General features: G+C 40.5%; 1 protein-coding gene across 3 annotated transcripts in view; it reads left to right on the forward strand.

Annotated features, from left to right (window-relative positions):
* LOC126092492 (annexin B10) overlaps positions 1-18,029 on the forward strand; it is a 138,278-nt gene that overhangs the window by 85,689 nt on the left and 34,560 nt on the right. For all 3 annotated transcript variants that reach the window (XM_049908112.1, XM_049908128.1, XM_049908120.1), the window contains exon 4: positions 12,944-13,148. In XM_049908112.1, the coding sequence (XP_049764069.1) occupies positions 12,944-13,148 (205 nt within the window). The remainder of the gene's footprint in view (positions 1-12,943; positions 13,149-18,029) is intronic.

Consider the following 18,029-nt stretch of genomic DNA (forward strand, 5'->3'; position numbering starts at 1 on the left):
TTCCCACTTCACATGAATGAGGCCATTGAACACACATTTGCCACAATCAGTCCTAACACCTGGTTTGTTGAAGATGTGTTTACAGTGGTCTTCTTTTCCCTAAAAGTAGTGCTACTTGCTGCTTTCCTCTGTAGCAGCAATGCAGTCTTGCAGAGGGCCCCGTGACTGCAGCCAATGTCCGATGTGTCTTAAAATAAATATGAGGACAGCATTGTTAGTAAAGTAGTTCAAAACTGGTTTAGAGGATCGAAACAAGTAAATTGGATAGTAACCAATATAGTAACTTCCCCTTCCCCAACTCTCTCAAAATGGCACTCATAGAAAGGAATATTATCTATGTGGAAGACTCTTCATTCCCATCTCTTTTTCAGTCTTTTGTGTGCCAGCAACATAACTTGTTGGAGTGGTGATATTGCAGTAAATTTTGTTACTTTTTGCATAGAACCATGTGGAGGGTGGAATTTGAAATGTCCCAGGTATGGAAATGAAGCAGACACCATCACAGTACAGGAAGAACTGGTGGAACTACTAGGGTTTTTAACAGCAGATAAACAAAATTAAAAACATCAGGTTAGGAATACACTCAGTCAACTGCTCCAGCCAGGAGGTTAGAAAAAGTGCATGCAGTTTTCTTGCTGCAAGTTTGGCTTCTCTTAGGAGTATTGATATGTTTCACTTTGCACTCGATCTGTTAAGAAACAAACAACTTCATGGATCTTAAATTCCTGAGGTATCTAAAAAGCACATTAGATGTTCTATTTGACCAGTTCATTTCCTCTTGTGCAGATTTTTAATCTCTTCATTCACCTCTCATGAGAAGCCTGGCTGCAAGACAGTTTGATTCACCCACACTCTGAGTGATCAGTTAGAGCTCCACTGCGAGGGAGACTACACCACCAACTTAGCAGTGTGAGTGACCATATCCTCCGCAGCTTGGTTTACTTAAGCAAAGCTACTGAACCACCACCACTTAAGACTAAATTACTCTCCTACCATGAGCAAGTGTTTTGGGAAAGTAACCCATGAACAATACTGCAGTAATGACAAAACTGTGATAACAAAGATTTTGGAAGCTCTTAAATTTTTGTACTGTGCTGCGCAACCATCACTAAAATGAATATGCTTAATTTCTTTAAAAATGCACTTAAGGAATTTGATAAAGTACATTAAAAACACATGTGCTGCAACTGTTATGTCAGAGGCAATCACTGATTATGCAGTAGCTGATGTTCTTTGTCTTCATTATCTTTGTAGTAAATGACAAATCGATATATTCTAGCTTGACTATTTTCCCAATGGAATCCCTGCACTGTCTTGGACAGTAAAAGAGTAATTTTCTGTGAAATCAATTAATATAATCAATTATCCTGGTTTGAGACACTCCTTTAGTGAACTGCAAATGCTTGCTCTGATGCTTTGCAATGTAGTGGTGTGCAGAAATGGCCAACAGTTTTGTAACTAATAGTTCAGGGAATTCAACTGTCATTTCTCTGGTTTCAAGTGTATCTCTATCAGGTGGAAATTTAAGGAGATGGGACCTGGATAAACTGAAAGAACCAGAGGTTGTACAGAGTTTCACGGAGAGCATAAGGGAACAATTGACAGGAATGGGGGAAAGAAATACTGTAGAAGAAGAATGCGTAGCTTTGAGGGATGAAATAGTGAAGGCAGCAGAGTATCAAATAGGTAAAAAGATGAGGACTAGTAGAAACCCTTGGGTAACAGAAGAAATATTGAATTTAATTGATGAAAGGAGAAAATATAAAAACGCAGTAAATGAAGCAGGCAAAAAGGAATACAAATGTCTCAAAAATGAGATCGACAGGAAGTGTAAAATGGCTAAGCAGGGATGGCTAGAGGACAAATGTATGGATGTAGAGGCTTATCTCACTAGAGGTAAGATAGATACTGCCTACAGGAAAATTAAAGAGACCTTTGGAGAAAGGAGAACCACTTGTATGAACATATAGAGCTCAGATGGAAACCCAGTTCTAAGCAAAGAAGGGAAAGCAGAAAGGTGGAAGGAGTATACAGAGGGTCTATACAATGGCGATGTACTTGAGGACAATATTATGGAAATGGAAGAGGATGTAGATGAAGATGAAATGGGAGATACGATACTGCGTAAAGAGTTTGATAGAGCACTGAAAGCCTGAGTCGAAACAAGGCCCCCGGAGTAGACAACATTCCATTAGAACTACTGACAGCCTTGGGAGAGCCAGTCCTGACAAAACTCTACCATCTGGTGAGCAAGATGCATGAAACAGGCGAAATACCCTCAGACTTCAAGAAATATATAATAATTCCAATCCCAAAGAAAGCAGGTGTTGACTGATGTGAAAATTACCGAACTATCAGTTTAATAAGACACAGCTGCAAAATACTAATGCGAATTCTTTACAGACGAATGGAAAAACTAGTAGAAGCCGACCTCGGGGAAGATCAGTTTGGATTCCGTAGAAATGTTGGAACACGTGAGGCAATACTGACCCTACGACTTATCTTAGAAGAAAGATTAAGGAAAGGCAAACCTAGATTCAGATTCTTTATTAGTCATTCAGCATTATTACATGCAATAGACTTCGTCAGTTCACTTAACCTATTTCTAGCTTTCATAGATGTAGAAAAAGCTTTTGACAATGTTGATTGGAATACTCTTTCAAATTCTGAAGGTGGCAGGGGTAAAATACAGGGAGTGAAAGGCTATTTACAATTTGTACAGAAAGCAGATGGCAGTTATGAGAGTCGGGGGGGCATGAAAGGGAAGCAGTGGTTGGGAAGGGAGTGAGACAGGGTTGTAGCCTATCCCCAATGTTGCTCAATCTGTATATTGAGCAAGCAATAAAGGAAACAAAAGAAAAGTTAGGAGTAGGTATTAAAATCCATGGAGAAGAAATAAAAACTTCAAGGTTCGCCGATGACATTGTAATTCTGTCAGACAGCAAAGGACCTGAAAGAGCAGCTGAACGGAATGGACAGTATCTTGGAAGGAGGATATAAGATGGACATAAACAAAATCATAACGAGGATAATGGAATGTAGTTGAATTAAATTGGGTGATGCTGGGGAATTAGATTAGGAAATAAGACGCTTAAAGTAGTAAAGGAGTTTTGTTATTTGGGGAGCAAAATAACTGATGATGATCGAAGTAGAGAGGATATAAAATGTGGACTGGCTATGGCAAGGAAAGCGTTTCTGAAGAAGAGAAATTTGTTAACATAGAGAATAGATTTGTCAGGAAGTCGTTTCTGAAAGTATTTGTATAGAGTGTAGCCATGTATGGAAGTGAAACATGGACGATAAATAGTTTGGACAAGAAGAGAATAGAAGCTTTTGAAATGTGGTGCTACAGAAGAATGCTAAAGGTTAGATGGGTAGATCACATAACTAATGAGGCGGTATTGAATAGAATTGGGGAGAAAGAAATTTGTGGCACAACTTGGCTAAAAGAAGGGATCGGTTGGTAGGACATGTTCTGAGGCATCAAGGGATCACCAATTTAGTATTGGAGGGCAGTGTAGAGGGTAAAAATCGTAGAGGGAGACCAAGAGATGAATACACTATACGGATTCAGAAAAATGTAGGTTGCAGCAAGTACTGGAAGATGAAGCTTGCAGAGGATAGAGTAGCATGGAGAGCTGCATCAAACCAGTCTCAGGACTGAAGACCACAACAATAACTTTATCAGTTTGAGTACATTGTTTGAACTGAATTGTATCCTCAGGATCAATATCTGCAAAGTGCTTTCCAAATACTCATTTAGAGCTTCTGTTCTTGGACATACTTCAGTGATGAAGCATGCAATCCTTTGTTTCCGAATTAGACTACTTTGCTCAGTAAAATTTTGTAATGTTCTTTTATTGGGCTATGTGCCAACATAAGTTTCACATTTTGATATATTGTGCAGACACAAACTGAATGTGAACCAGCTGTGCCTACAGTCACACACCACTTTGGCCTTAATTCACAAAATTTGGAAAATCCTATTTCCAGTCCATTTTTGTTGCGTTAGGCAAGAAAAATTTCTTTTCAGTTGATCACTAATAGTACTCACTAATAAGTATTTCTGTTTGTTAACCTTTTCTCCATCTATCCGAACAGTATTATGGTACTTTTTTTTCCTGGACAAATCAGAGTAAACTCATCATAAAATTGTTCTATGACTCTTGCCTTCACACCTCAAAGCTTTTCCCTACATTTACCTTTGAGCTGTGGCAATATTCTCTGTCCAGCTTTTAACTTTCCAGCCTTCCTTACCATTCTTTCTGAAACAAAATTTCTTCCATGGTCTTTTTGATAGACCAGCTTTGGGGAACTAAGGTCAAAATTTGAATTTTCTCATTATTTGATATATGTAATTTTTCTTTCAACTCTTGGATCAGCTCAATGTAATCTGAACAAATCAAGCATTGCTTGCTTAGAGATGGTTGCTCCAATTCACTGGGATCAAGTCCTCCAACTTCTGCAGTTTTCTTAATTGCACCTTCAACTTGATGTATTTTGCACTTTGCATATCCTTTTGTATCCCTTGCACCAGTTTGTTGAAATTTTAATGATATTCCAAGAGATGTTAAGCTTGTATGCAAATTGTGACCAACATTAGTCTCATCTTCATCTGACTGATATGTAACGTCTATTTGTGAATATTTCAGTGAATCAAATCCTTTTCTTCGTGAAGGACACATTTTTTGGCCTGGTTTAATATCAGACATGGTTATCCTTTTTAGTAGGTCAGCTATTTCTATGTTAGAGTGCAAGCTTTTTTGTGTAATGTGGTTTTTCTTGCCAAATGGATTGCAGCATGATGGAAGCATAGTTAAGTATTTTCAGTAGAGTGTAAACCACTCTGTCTAGTTATAAGTAATTCTTGTTCTTCTAAGGAAAGTTGCTTTACAACTTTTATTCCTTTTAAGGCAGTGTGTTGTTAAATGGCATGGGGAATCAGTATTTCCAAAACTGCATACATTAACTTGATCTTGTTCTTCCATTTTAGCAACAACTTGATATGCTTCAGACACTAAAATCAAATTTTAGAGTCCTAAATAAAGAAAAGAAATAAAAAGCATTCAACTTCCCAAAAGTTATGTAGCAGTCTCTAGTACAGTTAAATGGTTAAATTTAGCAATGGACCTGTCACAAACAGGTTTTAAATCACCAAATAAACAGCAAAATGAATATTTAAACAATGAAGACATAATCAACAAAATTCCAAATTTTAGGTGACATTTTTGCACCTTACCCAAAGATACAACAAAATGAAAATAAGTTTTTCTTATAAAATGAATGTGCTCTGTTGAATGGTGTTAATGAATGTAATGTGGTAGGGGTCCATTTTGAGTTACATGACTTTGAACACAGGCATTTTTTGATACAGTCATGTCTCTTAGCAAATTTATTGGATGGTAGCACAGTAATTAAACATACAAACCAGGCCAAAATTTGCAATCTACTAAACATCCAGACAGTAGTTTAGCAAAAGATAAGGTCCAGAGTGCACTTTCTCCACTACTAATGCCTCGTTAAACTGTGGGGAAAATTTCTCAAGACACGATTTGTTGCCCACTTTAAACTGAGATTATGCCAAATACATTGCTTTCTGGACTCTATTAACAACATTTGTGTGTAGAGCATACAAACTTGTACCACTCTACCCAGAAGCAAGAGTCTAGCTCTTTTACATTAGGAACAGTGGAATGGCAAACTTGACAATTTCTTCGCAGCTTTAAATGGCTCTAGCACCTCAACCAAGTTACAGGTGAGCCTGAAACTTTGCATAAGTTCATGTAGGGCCCTCAGGTTCCTCCTTTATAAATTTCATCAAAATTGAAGATGTTAGAGCTGGGAGCCCTAAGACACTTCATGTGGAATGATCCAAATACTTATTTACAGAAGTAGCACAAATCTGCAGTTTTCTTCCTGAGCAAATTTAAAAAGTCTTTGCTATTATAGTCGAAATTAATTTTAATCAAAAGCTCTGGCTTAATAAGTTCTAAGCTGCAGCTTTTTTTTTTTTGGCCTGTCCACTTACTGTTCATTAGAGAAACTTTGTGTGAGCATTTGATCCTGGAATGCTTAATACAAAGCCTATGATTTTACTAAGGTTTGGGACATCAATTTGTTTGAAATTTAAATCTTTAAAAAAAATTTACTCAACTTTCTGTTCCTGTTTTCACCATACTGACAGCACTTTTTACAGTATAAAACTCCTCATACAGAGCATCTTCATTTGCGAAATAAAGAGAAAATTATTTAACTATGGCTTTTAACACTCTGAAAGAAAGTTAAGTTTCCAACTTTAGTGGTAAAAGACAGTGAACTGGATTTGTATTTGATACATCAAAATTTTTTGTTATGTAATTATTTAAGCAATGATAGAAGTTAATAAAATCTGACACATTTTTTTATGATGGACTTAAACTGTTCAATAATTGTTCAGTGGTAGTACCAAAAAAACTGCATTTAATCCTTTGCTGAATCTTATGATGCACATCTTTCATCACTTCATAGCACTCCATGATGCAGAAATTTCAAGTTTCAAGGATTTTTTCCAGACTGAACAAGTACAGCAGCTGTTTGAAATTAAATTTAGATATGACTTCGTAACACATTCCTTTTCCGGATCTTCTTCACAAAAAACTTTAATATTTTTGGACAGTAATCCACACTCTTGAAATAACTCTTAATTGGTAACCAATTCTGGATTAGTCTGTCCACAGCAGATGTTAACAAAAGCCAATGGGTAGAAACATGAACAATTGAATGTTGGCAACTCTTTTCTCTTTGCAGATACAGAGAAATGGCCATATATTTTCATAACAAGCATTTCGATATCTACATCTAAAGCATCACAAACATGTTTTGTGGCATTATGTAGAAAGTGATTTGAGCAATTTGCTTTCACCAAATGCTTGTTGTTCTCTCGAAGCAGTTTAAATACAGAACTGTGCTTCCCTTAATTAATATTTGCGTTATCAATACAGTATGCAGTCATGTTCTTTACATCTAAATCATGTAAACGCCATGAAGAATTGACCAGACTGTGAACAGCATTAGCTGTCTAATTAGCCTGTTCAATGAAGTCCAGAAGTCTATTTTTTAATCTGTTTTCAGGATCATATCATCTTAAAACAATATGAAACATCTCGCTGTTTCTGTTTCGAAGCATCAGTTGCAGTATAAAAAAGTTAAATGGTTTTGCTGGATTTTTAAGACACCATTGAAGCTTTGAATATTTCTCGGTGCCAAAACGTTTTTCACAACTGCTTCTGCCTTAGTTCGATCACAGGGTGACATTGGCCAAATCAGTCATGAAAAATGTCCTTAGATAATTTATTTGCACAGTCCGTACTTCTGTAGCTGATATTATGCTTTACTGTATGAAAAATTGTTGCTAGCTCACATGCAACGTTTTTCATGTCCTTGCTGGTGTTGCCAAAATATTTAAATAAATTTGAATTCACCATTGTCTCTTTCATTCCAATTGTGTAGTTATATAAAAGAATGTTAGCTGCAGCCAGCTTTACCACCATGAGCGATGTTGACGTCACGCTTACATAGCACACAGGAAGCTCATTTTACATTCTTGGCCATGGGCTGTAACCATGAATATTGCTCCATATCTTCAAGTAAACACACAAGTACTTCATCTTCTTGTTTTGTGGAGTTTTCACATCTTCATTTTTATGGCAAGAGCACATAATGAAAACCTATTCACTTAAAAACCTAATGAAAATACTGTACACACATCTACTTCTCAGTAGGTATTACGGAAAAACTAAGAAGTTAACACAAATCGAAACATTTGGCGCTAATATTCATCTGTTCAGATTGCTGACATCAACAGTAATAGAGAATAGTATCAATTACTTGCAATAAAAGTTTGAGATGCCTCGATGAAAGAATTTAAACTATCGATAGTATCTCACGGGTTATAACTGTGATCACTAAACAAAATACATGGGAGAAACAGGTGGACAGTAAGGGAGATGGGAGAATGTTAAAAAAGTGCTAAAATACGGGAGAGTTGGTCGCCTTACGTGCAGGCCACACCACTGTTCCACTGCCCTATCCAATGCTCTCCAGAGGTTTCATTTAAATGCATTCACACAGCATGTACAAAGTGCACAGGTGCACCATTTTGTTGATACCACAGTTGCTGTTGCACGTTGAGTGGAACATGTTGTAATGACTCTGGCACAATTTCTTGTAAAAATATAAATATGTTTGTGTTTAGTTGCTGGGGAAAACGTATGGACCAACCAGATTATCATGTATGAAGGTGACCCAGATGTTGGCAGTGAAGTGATCTTGGTGACGACAAACAAACATGGTGTCGATTTTTCCGTACCCACATGTTTATTGTAGGTGTTAAATATACCCTCATGTGTAAAGCATGCCTCATCTGTTAAAAGTATGCAGTTCAGAAAGTCTGCTTGAATGGCACACCTTTTCAAAAACCACTGACAAAATTCAGTTAGACATGGAAAATCTTCTGGGCTAGGGGCCCGAACTTCCTGAAGGTGGTAGGGGCACAAATCATCTTCATGCCACAGATGCCAAATTGTGGAATAGCTTACACCAAATTCCCATTCAGCATATCACGAGCTTGGTGAGGGTACGTGTTCCAGCTGTGTTAACGCCACCTTTTCAGGCCCTGGTGTAAGCACTATTCTAACATAGATGTCCATAAAGCCTTTGCACTTGCAACAAACAATCTGTACACTGGGTTTTGAAGTAGGCATTAAATGCAGATGTACCATCACGAGAATGTGCCAGTGGAAAATGTATTTAAAGTTGACCTGGCTTCGTAGCGACCTTCGGATGGCAGTAAATGTGCACGGATCTGGCACTTGACAAATTGGAAACCTCCAAACATTCTAATGTTGGGCAGCATCTGCCCCTCATAAGCACAGTGCATGTCTGCCCTCTTCTCACAGGAATAGTGCTCAATTTCCTGTCTGTTCTACATAGTAACAGTAACACAAGTGTGTCCTGTTTGATGACAGACGCAGGCAAACCAGACTTTGCAGTGTGCACATGTGCTGTCCTCTATGCAGCGCCTATCAGACATGTTAGCACAACCAAAAGCAGCATGTGCACATTCCAGTAATAGGCAGAAAACCCATAGTGTTGTACCACCTGAAATATCTGCAGCTGAGTCTACTACAGCATTTGCAAATAAGGGTCGTAAAACGCCTGTTTCATCTGCATGTCACAAATACATTGTAATTAATTGGCCTGCAGACCTGTTGGCATAACAGTTCAGATGCCATGTTTCATGCCTACCCTTTGGGTGGCACTTGTAACTGTTGGCACCTAGTGCCATATGCGAAGGGATGATGACATGCGTTGCTACATGAAATACGCTTGTTACGGCCCACTCTGCCAGCCCTCTCATTTTCTACATTCATTGCAGATACGCCCTTTACACAGGCGCACACAAACCTCGTGTTCATCTAGGGTTTGCTCCCCAGAGCACACACACATGCGCACACGCATCCCTGAGAATGTGCCAGATCCGTGATTCGAAATCCACACACATCAAGAAAGAACACTGGACAAGGAACTGGAATTGAACTGACACTGTTGTGGCAGTTTGGCAACAGCAAACTTTTTGGGGTGTGACATTGAAGCTCTTATTGAAGGAAATGCGTAGTCAACTATAAAGTAATTTTAATAATTCTATAGTATGTATGGTTGCACACATCCGAAGGAGGACATAACACAACTATATACTGCGTTGTTGAGGGTAGCTGGATGGGGTTTGGCATGCCAAGCAATATGTAACTGTCTCCACACTGATTCTGGCCACTAGATGGATATTATTAAAAACAGTAGAACACTGCCAGAGCACTGTGGTATGCAAAGAAGGTGGGCAAGGAAAATGTTAGGGCATTAAGTCTTCTTCACAGGCAAATGCTGGATTTTTCTCAGGTATGATAAAAATTGAATGTAGAAGTGCCAGGTAACAATCAATACACATTGCACAGTCACTCAGGTCTACAGGAAAGTTTGTCAGTCATCTTGTGGGCCAGTACTATATTCGGATATGGTATGCAGTCTTCAGTATTGAGGGTAATTTGAAGGCAGTTCAGTATGGATGGGTAATATCCTGAAAAGATATTTTAAGATGAACGTCATCAAATGCAAAATAGGTAATCACTTGTACTACAATTAAATCGTGATGCTGAGAGAATTAGATTAGGAAGTGACCCCAAGTAGTGAAGTATTTTGATCTTTTGGCAGCAAGAAACTGACAATGGCTGGAGTACAGATGATATAAAAATTTGATTGGTAGTACTAAAAAGTTTCAGAAAAAGAACGTAAATATCTAACATCAATTCAGATGTTAGGATATCTTTTCTGAAGATAATTTCCTAGAGTGTAGCTTCATAAGGAAGCGAAATGTGGGTAGTAAACAGCACAGACAAGAAAAGTCTATGAAATGTATAATAAATTAATAATACTGAAGATTAGGTGAGCAGATCAACTGAGTATAGAGGAAACAGACTCAATTACAGCATGCAGTTACAAATGATTGTACATTGCAATAGTTATGCAGAATTTAAGAAGCTTGCACAGGATAGACTAATTACATCAGAACCATCTTCAGAATGATATTAGTGGAAAGAATTTCACCGCTGTGTTCATGTTAAAAGATAGTAGCAAACCACACCCACCTAGGAATACCATCTGTCAGGAAGCAGGACTCAACTGAATGGAATGCCCTGCACTATCTACAGAAAAGAATGACCAAGAGTGCATGAAATCAGTGGAAACTCAGTGCATCTTGCAGGAATCTTTCTTGCACATTAGATGACCTTAGGAGGTCCACCTTACAAGAATTAGAAGGGCTTGATAATTAGTATCAACCATCTTGTGGGCAGCATGCGGATAGGATCCAAGCAAATTACAATGCAAGGGGTGAAGCAAGGTGGTATTGAATGTTACTCATTAGCAGATTGAGTTCTTTGCACTTCTGAACTGACTGCCATTTTTAGGTTTTGTTTTGTGTTTATTTCACAGTAAAGCTAATTTTTAGTTCTGTAAGGCTTCTTTCATTCCCTTCTCCTCTTGAAGCCAAGCCCATGTGCATTCATGGTTATGAAAGTGATGCAAGACTTCCCTTTCATTTAGTTGCACAAGGTGTACTTAAGAAGTTTTGGTTGAAGGCTCAGTAAGTAACAGAGCAACAGCATTTTGTTCAAAGTAACTGTCTAAAGTCCTATTTTCACTTGAAAAATTCAGCATAATTTTTACCAATATGGTAGAAAGCAATTAGGAGTAGTTTGTGCCTTACATCTTTTCAAATTTCTTTACTTTATTTAATAGCTTGTGGGGTACCATTGCACATTATAGCATTCCTGAAATAGTGTAACATCTTGAAAATTGGTACCATTGTTGTGTTCAACCTTTTCAGGCCTGATTTTTTTTAAAGAAAGAATTTTTCTTTATGTGGTAATGCTCTTAGGTGATCTTTTATGATTGTAGATGAAGAGTTACATAAAAATATGTACCAGTTTTCAAAACATGCTCTCAACACTTTGTTTTGTAGACTAAAGTAACTAATTACAATATATTCTCCATTGCAATAAATAGTAAAGCTAGCATTCTATAATTACCAAGCAAAATAACAGTATCAGATTATACAGTGAAATATAGTGAACCAACCACATCTGCGTATTCTGGCTGTCGAGAGCTGTTGCACACTGTTACATTGACTTGCTGATATTTTTGTAGTGATGTCTGATAGTTGGCAGCACTTGGGCCTGATGGAAAGATTAAATATTCACAAATGTGTACTTCAGGTTTCCATTGGGAAAAAATACTGGTTGCAGCCTTGTAGCCAGAGGCCTGAAAGGGTAAAAACAATACACACCCAGATTTTATGGGAACTTTGTTATTTAAAGTAATGGATTGCTTCCAACATGCTAGCAATCAGCAAATGTAGTGTTGCAGTCATGAATAGCATTCATATGGTTGAATAGAGGTGTTATATTTCAATCCCCATATGAACCTGGTGGTTTTACTTATATACAACACATTAAACACTGGCAGTGCTGGTACAAAAATTTTACCATGTTTCAAATTCTGTATGAACTGGAAATTTTCATCACTATCAGCTGGGTGCTTTGATACTTAAGTTAGAAAATACATAGGCAAATACATGTTCCTTTCAGTAGGATAAGCATAGTGCAATCTAAAGTTGGCTTTATTGAACGAAATTGGAGGGAAGTGAGCCAGTAGAACAACTGATTTTAAGATTTGTAAGTTACCTTTAGTCCCTCTAAATGTCATTGTGGTTCTGGAATTGTTCCTTCAGAAAGAACACTGCAAAGTTTCTATTGTGTCTTTGTCAAATCTGAGCTTTTGCTTAATCTGTTAAGATGTTATCGTCTGTAGATTTTACTGTGAGTGAGCATTCCTTCGCTGATTTAGAGAAAGAGAATAAATTGCGAGGCACCTAAGCACTATACAAAGGCTTTATTAACATGAAAGCCTTAAGGTTAAAATAAGTTACTGCTGAGACTCAAACGTTTTGGGGAATGAACTGAAAGTTACTTTTACTCAAAAGGTTCAATTTGAACAGTGTCGTGAGATCTGTGATGCGAGGAAGAAATAGTACGTCCAACAGTTTCCAAATTCGAATGAACTTGTGAATAATGGAAGGTATTAGTATAATTTGGTTTAACTGGATGTTAGTTAAGTCACATTTACTTGCAGTACAAAATAAGGATTCCACTAAGTCCATGTTCAAAGACAATTTAAATTTATGAGGAGACTTGATCAATCCATTCATTGAGTAGTCTTAACTGCATTACAGCTTCTGCACTTATATAATTTGGTATTATGTTCTGGACTGTAACTATCATTAAATAACTGTTGAACCATCTGAAAAGGAAACACTGACGTCTTAAGTTAACTTGTCTCAAATGTTCTACAGGACTTAATAGAAGACCTAAAGAGTGAGCTCGGTGGTCACTTTGAGGATGTTATAGTGGCACTGGTTGTGCCTCATTTTGATTACCTCGCAAAACAGCTCCACAAAGCTATGGCAGGCCTGGGCACAGATGAAGAAACACTTGTGGAAATTCTCTGCAGCAAGACCAATGAGGAAGTAAAGAAGATAGTTGAAGCTTATGAAAGATGTAAGTGAATTATCCTTAAAGAAAATGTGACTTAAGTAAATTTAGTAATGCAGGAAGTGGATTCACAGTATTTCTGCTAATTATTAGAATGCCCTTTGAAGTAGGAAAAAAGATGTCTGGGACCCAACACTTTTTAAACTCCCAGCCTTTTGTTTTGTTTAATAAGTCTTTGGGCTGTTTGTAATGTGCAATGAATTCTTTGATTGAATATCTAAAGCAGAGCCGTTCCTATCAAAAGTGGAACAAAAACTTGCCAGAGAATTTTTGTAGGTGAATTTTCTGCGAATTGAAAGTTTAGTACTGTGTGTAAAACACGCATGGAAACCCTGTAATTTCTTTGTTATTAAGAATGCAAAGCTAGGCATCTGCCAGTAACAAAGCAAGCTCGTAAAAACAGTTTGAGGCAAGTTTTTACATTATGTTATGGTAAACTTTCTGTATTTGTGCTTTTATAAGGTCTTAAGTATTTCTATTACTGAAATGTAAAATTCCATTTTTGTGCTGTAATGCAAACAAGCCTAGAAAACACAGTCAAGAACTGCAAATTTTGTCCCATTTGGACCCAGTAATACAAACATTATTAATAGTTCCAATGCAAGTATGTTTCATAAGAAGGAATTAAGAGAGAAAATTGTATATGCAAATAATTAGAAACTTTAATCAGCGAATTATATTTTTGTAACATGTTCAGTTTTGTCACAGCTTACAGTCTGAAAACACATAAAAAGGTAATTATTCACTACTTTTAAATAGTTTCATGTGAGTAATTTGAATAAAGTTAACAATACTATCATAAGAGATACTAATTTTTTTTTTACATAGCATCTGACTTTTCAAATATTTTCTTAATTTGGAATAAGCCTAATGTGGTTAAAGTGATAACATTCAGGCGTTATTGAATGTGGTGGTGTTCTTGAATTGGATTTGTAGCAGAGAAGGTTGACAACACCACCCTTGTACATATAGTTTCAACAAAGCTCACATGTAAATCATTGTCCATGGAACTGATCATAGCCCATTGCTTCAGAGTCAAATAGGAGAACTGATCCAGAGGCTTCGAAGATTCAGTGACAAGCTAGGCTGCCAAAGGGTAGAGAACTGTATGGTCCTACTGAATGGGTCAGTTGTGCACTGCACAGGTAGCCAATAGTGTGGGGTGCACACAAGGTTATTTAGACTGGGTGACTCCATCCAGTCCAAATAATGCTAGCTGTAGGAAACCCAGAAGTGTCAGTGGAAGATCAAAAGGAATGACACCCACAGGTGAGAGTATTAAAATCCTAGTGGTACGCTGCTGAAGTATTTGCAGCAGTGTCAGAGTTTGAAATGCTGATGAAAAGCAGGGAAGCTCACTTTTTAAGTTCAGAAAGCTGATTGAAACCAGAAATTGATAATAGTGAGACTTTGGGGATAATTTAAGAGTGCATCAAAAAGACAGGCTGTAGGGAAATGGACGTGGTGTATTTGCACGATACACATGAAACTCAAACCCACTGAGATAGAAATTGAAGCTGTATGTGAGATTATCTGGACAAGACTCTGTATCAGGGGTGGACACAAAATAGTAATTGAATCTATCTCCCACCGTACTTGTCTCCTGATCTAACCCCCCCAGGGGGTCCACAACTCTTTTGTGGATACGTGTGTGGCGAGCACGGGGCCCCGAGCCATTGCAGCCTTCTTTCTCTCCCGGGCTGCCTTTCCTTTCCCTTCCCCTCCTTTCCCCTCCATACCCCTTTCCCCTCGCCCTCTCCTCTCCCTCTATTGGTGTCCTTGCTTATGTTGGCCCCCGCTATCCTCCTGGTTCTGTTGGTTTTACACTCCGGCTTTGTTGCGTAATCATCTCCTCCTTTTGGCATTCCTTGGTCCCCCTCTGGGGTTTTGACCTCCATTCCAAAATTTCTCTTCCGTAGTGTGAGCCATTTGGGGAAGAGCACCTTACCTAGTGTCTCCGACGTGTGCCCTTCTAGTACATTCCACCTTTTCTTTTACGTCGTTGTCTGATGCTAGGGTGCATAGCCAGCACGGTAGCCAGCCCGTGTGGTGGGGTCGCTATGTACCCTTTTGGTTGAGCCCCCTGAACACACAGGGATCACACTTCTGATACCTGAGCTGTGACCTCCTCATGCATGCCTTGGAGTGGTTGCTCGTCATCCTGGAGCATCGGAACTCCCGGCAATGGCCGCCGTGCCAGACGGCCCTTGCTGTGGCTGGGTGGCGCCCGTGAGGAGAGCCCCTGATCGGAGTGGGTGGTATCAGGGCGGACGCTATGCAGATGAAACGCATACGGGTCCAAACCTCTGGCCGCTCTTCTGCGGCAGTCTCTCTGCGTGGTACTGATTCCTCAAGTGCTGCTTCTCTTGCTCCTTCGGCCTTCCCTTCCGTGGCTACCCCCTGGGAGGAGGGTCAGGCCCGTCGTCTAGGGGCAAAACCTTTCCCCCGTTATTTAGTTTGCACTAGGACTGATGGAGATACTTTCACCAGTGTCAAACCTTTATTCTTTGTGGAACACATTGAAGACAAGTTCGGCGAAGTGGACTCCCTGAGCAAGATGCGGTCGGGTTCGTTGCTGATAAAAACTGCTTCGGCTGCCCAATCTGCGGCCCTTCGTGCCTGTACCCACCTTGGCACAATTCCCGTGTCCATTACCCCTCACCAGTCTCTAAATATGGTACAAGGTGTGATTTTTCACAGAGACCTCATCCTTCAAACTGATGAGGAACTTCGGGACAATCTCGGACGGCGGGGTGTTCACTTCGTCCGGCGTGTTCAGAAGGGTCCTAAGGATAATCGTATTGATACTGGTGCCTTTATCCTGGCCTTTGAAGGGGATACCCTTCCTGAGAAAGTTAAGATTATGGTCTATCGCTGTGATGTGAAGCCGTACATCCCACCTCCTATGCGGTGTTTTAAGTGCTTGCGTTTTGGCCACATGTCTTCTCGCTGTTCCCAGGACCCCCTCTGTGGCGACTGTGGACGTCCACTCCATGAGGGGAGTCCCTGTGTTCCCCCTCCTGTATGTGTAAATTGTCATGGTAGTCATTCTCCACGTTCAGCAGATTGCCCAGTCTATAAGAAAGAAAAAAAGATACAGGAGTATAAGTCCCTTGATCGTTTAAGCTACACAGAGGCCCGTAAGAAATATGCACGATTGCACCCTGTGTCCATGCAATCTAGTTACGCCTTGGTTACATCTTCATCCCTTCCTCCCCCTTCCTTACCCCCATCCCGGACCCCTCTCCTTCCCCCCTCCCCTGCGGCTCCCACCCCCTCTCCTCTGGGCGCTGCTCCCCCTCCCCAGCCGGAGAAGTGTCCCACTCCTTCGGCGTCTGCCGGTCAAGGGCGCCTCTCCCGGGATGCCCCTTCCCGGCACCTTCCAGGTCAGAGGTCTGCTGCAGCGCGGCGACCGCGAGAGCCGCGGTCTATCAGCCCCCAGGTCGCCCGGTCTCTTTCTGTTCCTGATCTTGCTGCAGCTGGCTCCATTATGCCACACAGCCCTCCTCGATCTCAGCCTGAAAAGAAGAAGAAACATAAGTCCCGGGACAAAGAGCCTCTGGTACCACCGGAGGTCCCTTCCCCGACTTCGCAACCGGATTCTGACCTGTCTTTTATGGACGTCGCCCCCTCCTTGTCGGTGACGGGTGGGGACCCGGCGGTATGACTGGATTCAGCGTGTTCAGCCCTCATTTAAACCATCGTTCTGTGGTTCTCCAATGGAATTGTAATGGCTATTATCGTCACCTTCCGGAAGTGAAATCCCTTCTCTCGTCCTACTCAGCAGCTTGTGTGGTTCTCCAGGAATCTCATTTTACTGATGCTCACTCACCGACCCTCCGTGGGTTCCGTGTTTTCTGTCGAAATCGGGTCGGACCCTTGCGGGCTTCTGGTGGCGTTTGTACGTTGGTCCGTACAGACATTGCTAGCACGTGGATTCCTCTCCAAACTACATTGGAAGCGGTTGCTGTTAGGGTCCACTTAGACTCTGCAGTCACAGTATGCAATCTTTATCTCCCTCCTGACAGGACTTTCACACCTGCTGCCTTAACCACCCTTCTTCAGCAACTTCCTCCTCCCTTCCTCCTCCTTGGGGATTTTAATGCTCATCATCCTTTGTGGGGCAGTGCCTTTCCATCTAGACGAGGTCTTCTTATCGACCAATTTATTGCAGACCACGACCTGTGCCTTCTTAATGATGGCTCCCCTACTCATTTCAGTGCTGGTCCTGGTACCTTTTCTGCCATTGATCTTTCTCTTTCTTCTCCCTCTCTCCTCCCTTCATTACACTGGTCGCCACACGACGACCTTTGTGATAGTGACCATTTCCCGTTGATTATCACGCTCCCTTCCCGCTCCCCGATGGATAGGTTACCTCGTTGGTCTTTCCACCGTGCCGATTGGCCTCTATACACTGCACAGGTCGAGTTTTCTCCCTCTTTGTCGGGTTGTATTGATGACGTCGTACGTGACGTGTCTGACGAGATTGTTCGCGCGGCTACCCTTGCTGTCCCGCGCTCATCTGGCCAATTTCGTCGTCGGCCAGTCCCGTGGTGGAGTACGGCCATTGCCATTGCCATCCGTGATCGCCGTCGAGCTTTGCAACACTTCAAGAGGCACCCATCTGTAGCCAGCCTTTCTACCTTTAAGCGCCTTCGCGCTAAAGCCCGTTATTTAATCAAACAGAGCAAGCGGATATGTTGGGAACGATTCGTTTCTTCCCTTGGTTCCACTGTCCCTCTGTCGCGGGTATGGGCTACACTTCGCTCTCTCCAAGGTTGCCATCGGCAGTCCACCCTCCCAGGCCTTCACCTCCCAGATGGCATTTGTACGGACCCATTAGTTCTCGCAGAACATCTTGCGACCCATTTTGCCATGGCATCGGCG

This window comes from Schistocerca cancellata, chromosome 1, assembly GCF_023864275.1.
Source record: "Schistocerca cancellata isolate TAMUIC-IGC-003103 chromosome 1, iqSchCanc2.1, whole genome shotgun sequence".
NCBI lineage: Eukaryota > Metazoa > Arthropoda > Insecta > Orthoptera > Acrididae > Schistocerca > Schistocerca cancellata.